The sequence below is a fragment of the Theobroma cacao genome, chromosome 9 (genome assembly GCF_000208745.1).
Source record: "Theobroma cacao cultivar B97-61/B2 chromosome 9, Criollo_cocoa_genome_V2, whole genome shotgun sequence".
NCBI lineage: Eukaryota > Viridiplantae > Streptophyta > Magnoliopsida > Malvales > Malvaceae > Theobroma > Theobroma cacao.
In genome coordinates, this window is record NC_030858.1 from 6312188 (window position 1) to 6317820 (window position 5633).

General features: G+C 40.2%; 2 protein-coding genes across 2 annotated transcripts; one reads left to right on the plus strand and one right to left on the minus strand.

The window, feature by feature from the left end:
- Window positions 693–2618, minus strand: LOC108663211. The gene has a single exon (XM_018126786.1). It carries the CDS (start codon window positions 2616–2618, stop codon window positions 693–695), a length of 1926 nt encoding a protein of 641 aa, XP_017982275.1.
- Window positions 2855–4066, plus strand: LOC108663212 (uncharacterized mitochondrial protein AtMg00810-like). The gene is made up of 3 exons (XM_018126787.1): window positions 2855–2997; window positions 3157–3235; window positions 3320–4066. The coding sequence occupies exons 1-3, from the start codon at window positions 2855–2857 to the stop codon at window positions 4064–4066; spliced, it is 969 nt and encodes a 322-aa protein (XP_017982276.1).

Genomic DNA, 5633 nt, shown 5'->3' on the forward strand with positions numbered 1-5633 from the left:
TGAAGGGAAGATGGTATGGCTCCAGCCATATGAATCCATGGACGCCCTAACAAGCAATTGTATGACGGGGCAATGTCCATGACTTGAAATTGGACCTCAAAAATGCAAGGGCCAATTTTTATCGGTAGCTCAATGTCACCTACCACCTCCCTTGTGGTCCCGTCGAAAGCCCTTACAACTATGCGGCTGGTTCTCATATACGACACATCTACTGGCAAATTGGTTAAAGTAGAGCGAGGCATGACATTTAAAGCTGAACCATTATCGATCAAGACCCTAGGTACGGCATGGTCCTTGCATTTGATGGTAATGTGCAGCGCTTTGTTACTTCCTCGACCACCCGATGGTATTTCTTCATCATTAAAGGCAATGAAGTTCCCCACTGTAATGTTCCCCACGATGTGGTCTAACTTTTTCACTGATATATCTTGTGCCACATAAGCTTGGTTCAAGACTTTGAGCAGCGCGTTCCTGTGTGCTTTCGAATTCAACAGTAAGGACAATAACGAGATGCGAGCGGGCATCTTGGTTAATTGTTCTACCACGCTATATTCACTGTGTTTGATAAACTTGAGAAATTCACCCGCTTATTTCTCGGTAACAGGATTTTTGACCTCATTGTTCGGAGCCACTACAGATTCGTCAACTTGGTCCTTGAAAAAGGTATCTGCTTTCTTTAGGCCTCCCTCTCCCTATGCTGGTTTTCCCTTTCCAACTCTTTCCGCTATCTCAGGGGAATAACATCGCCCACTTCGCGTTATACCCCCCACACCAGTTAGATCTTCAGAAGATGCTTGAGGGGCGGATGAAGCTGTGCCCAAAATATTACACTCATAATTCCATGGGACAGCCTTATCGCTCTTGTAAGGGAATGGACTAGGGACTTCGATGGTAATACCACTTCTGATCATAGTTGGGGATGTATCATTCATCGGGCTTCTGTTTTCTTCGTAGAAGATAGTGAGTGGTTTAGGTTTGTTCCCCCCGAATGAACTTGATGCCACTTCAGCTGGGGTGTCTCCATTTATGGTTCCGACCAAATTCTCTTCAGCTTCTTCATAAAACTCAATTACCGATGAATCCATCAATTCTTGCAACTTACGACGAAAGCTATCACAATTTTGAATAGAATGCCCAATTGCCCCCATATGAAATTTGCAAGAATAAGCGAGATCATGCCCCAATTTCTTTGTGCCGATGGGTTCTGGAGTGATGGCATTTATCTTAGACAACGCCTTAAACACTTTATCCATTGGCGTTTGAATCTCATCAATACCCTTTTTCACTCTTCGAATCATCCCTTCATGTATGGCATTCACAGTCGGTCTTCCATGATTAGGTAACGGGTTCCCATCAACACTCGAACTGTCTTTTTTGGCAAAATTTAAAAGCCCTGCCTTAATGAGCGCTTGAACTTTATGTTTTAAAGTAGTGCAATTCTCGGTGGAGTGCCCTTGAATTCCAAAATGGTAATCACAATGTGCATTCGGATCATACCATTTCGGGAAAGGTGGTCGGAGTGGTTCTAAAGGGGTTCGAGCAAGGAGTCGATTTTCTATGAGTTGTGGCAACAATGTAGTGTAAGGGACTGGAATAGGACCAAAGTTTGATCTTTCTAGGGTAGTTTTAGGTCCTCTTTGACCATGGCCAGGATTATTGGTTGAAGCTACCGGTCTTGGTGGTGGAGTTTGTGGAAGAACATTGGTTTGAAATGTTGGTTGCGGGACAGGTTGGTACACATATGGGTTTTGTGTGATGTTGCCTATGTTTGGATAGAAGGGTTGGTATGGGGGGTACGGGTAATATGGGTTAAAGTTGTGGGCTTGTTGGCTATCATGAGCGACTGCTTGCACATCCCCTTCTTTCTTCTTGGGCGTACTCCCTTTCTTTAAGCTGGCAACTTCATGCCCTTCAATTTTTCCACTTTTGATAGCTCCTTCTATTATTTCTCCCGATAAGACCAAATCTGCAAAGTTTTTCGTGGCATTGCCGATCAAGCGCTCATAGAATGGAGCTCGGAGGGTATTTATGAACAAAACAGTCATCTCCTTATCAGTGAGAGGTGGCTGAACTTGCGCTGCTGTATCTCTCCACCTTTGGGCATATTCCTTGAAGTTCTCGCTTTGCTTCTTTTCCATAGTCTGCAATGACAACCGATCAGGGGCTAATTCAGCCACATGCTTGTATTGAGCTATGAAGGCTCTTGCTAAGTCTTTCCAAGTCTTAATACGGTTTCGATCTAGCTGTACGTACCACCGAGCAGCTGACCCAGTCAAGCGGTCTTGGAAAAAATGGATCAGTAACTTATCATCGTGAGACTGTGCAGCCATCTTCCGACAATACATGGTAATATGTGCCATGGGACATTTTGTTCCGTCATATTTTTTAAATTCCGGAACCTTGAACTTGGCAGGGATCAATACATCCGGCCCTAAGCATAGCTCAGTTGCGTCCATGGTACTAAACCTATCAACTCCTTCGATAGCACGAAGACGCTCTTCCAATAAGTCGTACTTCTTCTGGTCTTTTTCATTTTCTCCTGTTTGCGACGCTCTTCCTGTTTGCGTGGTGGTTGGGGACAGGATGGGGAAGGGATGGCTGGGCGTACGCCCAGCCATCCCCCTTTTTTTTATTAATTTTTTAATATTAATTTTTTATATTTTAGTTTATTTTATTATTTATTATATATATATATATTTTTTATAGGTGTCTACACACTGCACATCCAATTACCAAGTACCTATGCTATAACAAACTATCACCTGCACATAGAACCTTTACTATTTCATTGTCATCCATTCATGAGCCAAGCTCTTACCATCAAGCTATGAATCATTCTCATTGGGAAGAAGCTATGGCTGTTGAGTTGAAGGCCTTGGAAGACAATGGTACATGGAGCATTGTTCCACTACCTCTTAATTGTCATGTTGTAGGTTGCAAATGGATATACAAGGTGAAAGTAAATGCTACAGGTGAAGTTGAGAGGTACAAAGCACGGTTGGTGGCTAAAGGCTTCAGTCAAATTACAGGTTTTGATTACCAAGAAACCTTTAGTCCTGTGGCTAAACAAACAACAGTAAGGGTTTTCTTTGCTCTAGCTGCTGCAAACAATTGGCATCTATCTTAGCTTGATATTAACAATGCCTTTCTGAATAGGGACCTAGAAGAAGAAGTTTACATGGAACTGCCACAAGGGTATTCTGTTCAGGGGGAGTATCAGACAAGTTCAAAGTTGGTTTGCAAGCTTCATAAATCCTTATATGGACTCAAATAAGCATCCAGACAGTGGAATGCTAAACTCACTACCTCAATTCTACAGTTAGGCTTCACACAATCAACATCAGATTATTCTTTATTTACCATGAAGGCAAACAATGGGAACTTTGTGGCAATTTTAGTCTATGTTGATGATATTCTGATAGGGAGTACCTCAGCTCAGGCAGCATCTAATGTCAAAGGATTTTTGAGTTCACAATTCAAACTCAAAGATCTTGGTAAAGTCAAGTTTTTCTTGGGACTTGAAATTGCTCAATCTCCAGAAGGCATATCCATATGCCAAAGAAAATATACTCTGGATTTTTTGGAAGAGCATGGTCTGCTAGGAACCAAACTTGTAAGTACTCCCATTGACTACAATCATAAGTTATGCAAGACCAAGGGGGAGCAAAAACTGCATGATGCTACCAAATACAGACAACTAGTCCAAAAATTATTATATTTAACCTTTACCAGGCTTGACATCTCCTATGCAGTGCAAGTTTTATCCCAGTTCATGGATAAACCTAGCAGTGAACATTTCATGGTAGTTTACAGAGTTATGAAATATCTTAAAAGGGCACCAAGCCAAGGTATCCTAATGAAGTCAAAGTCTGATATGAGAATTTCAGCTTATTCAGACAGTGATTGGGCAAGATGTCCTGACTCTCGAAAATCAATCACAGGTTTTGGTATTTTCATTGGAGATTCTCTCATGAGTTGGAAGTCAAATAAGCAAACCGTAGTGGCTAGAAAGTCAGCAAAAGCAGAATACAGGTCTATGGCTTTAACCTGTTGTGAAATTATTTAGTTGCAATACCTTCTGGTAGACTTTGGAATCAGTCACAAGGAAGTAGTAAACCTCTTCTTAGACAGTCAGTCTGCAATACACATTAGCAAGAACCCAGTCTTTCACGAGAGGACAAAACACATTGAAATGGATTGTCACTTCCTTCGTGAAAAGGTCTTAGCTGGGATAATAAAGCCTATGCACATTTCAACTCAATTACAGATAGCAGACATTTTTACCAAGGCCCTGCAGCCAAAGCAATTTTACAAATTATTAGGCAAGATGAGTGTTCATGATATTCACTCCTCATCTTGAGGGGGAGTATTAGACACAGTTAGTTGAATAAGGCTTGCAAGTTAGATAAGTGTACAGAAGATAGCAGGTCGGGGTTGAAGGAGAGAAGGCACAAGTAGACAGACATACACACCATTTCAATAAAAGCCTTCTACAACTACAGCAAAGTGCACCGTTTTGTTAATAGAGTTTTTTAGTTTTTAAAAGTTAGTTAAAAGATTGATTGTTAGTTATATTAGTATTAGCTTTTCTCTGACTAACGGAGACTCTGTATATAAATTCTACTGTAAAAATACCTTTTTGGGGGTCATGAGAATTCTCTGACATTCTCTCATTCTCATGCGCCGCCTCTTCGTCTCTCTCTCACTCAGTATTCATCAATCTTCAATACTTCGAACTCTCTTAACAAATTTAGGACTTGTATTTAATAGGTCTTATAACCACCATTCAAATCAACCTTCAACCTGTCCCATGCTTCTTTGACAGACTCACAATCCATTGTATGAGTAAACATCGAGTCAGAAATAACAGAATGGATACAGGATAAAGCTTTATACATTTTCGTAATTTTTTCGCTATGCTGCTTTAACTGTGCGATTGTTGGGTTTGATTGTCTCATCTCGAGAGAATTTTCACCAACTTCAACGATTTCCCAAAGATCGAACGCACGAAGATACGCCTTCATTTTTACTGCCCATATTGGGTAGTTTTCTCCCTTAAAAATGAGTGGAGCAGCGACATTGAAATTTACAAAGGTCATTTTCTTGGTATTTCAAAAATAGATAGTAAAGGGTAAGGAAGAAAAACTAATGAGGATTTTTTAAAGTGATTTTACACCAACACAGTCTCTTAAGATAATTGCTCTGATACCATGTTAGAATTTTTAAGTATTCTTAAGAGAAAGCTCAAAAAACCAAAAGAGAGAACTATCAATAAAAGGAAGAAGATAACAATTACATTAAAATTTTTAGTAATTTAAATACAAGTAGTTAACAAAGGAAAATAGAAAGCAATAAAATCGAAACCACTTAAGCACTAAATGTGTTGTAGATAGTTCCTTTACATCATGGTTAGTGGGTACACAACATGTAGCAACTAAGAGAAATAAAAGAAAAAACACTGAAAGCAATTATCAACCAATAAGTTAGTGGCGTCAGGTGAAGGTTCGTGCCTCCTTCTAGCCCCATGTTCTACAACTTCAGACCTCAATTTCAACAAAGTGTTATAGATAATATGAGGAAGCAACAATAAATCTTGAACCAGACCAGCATAGTCATCTACCTCTGCGAACCAT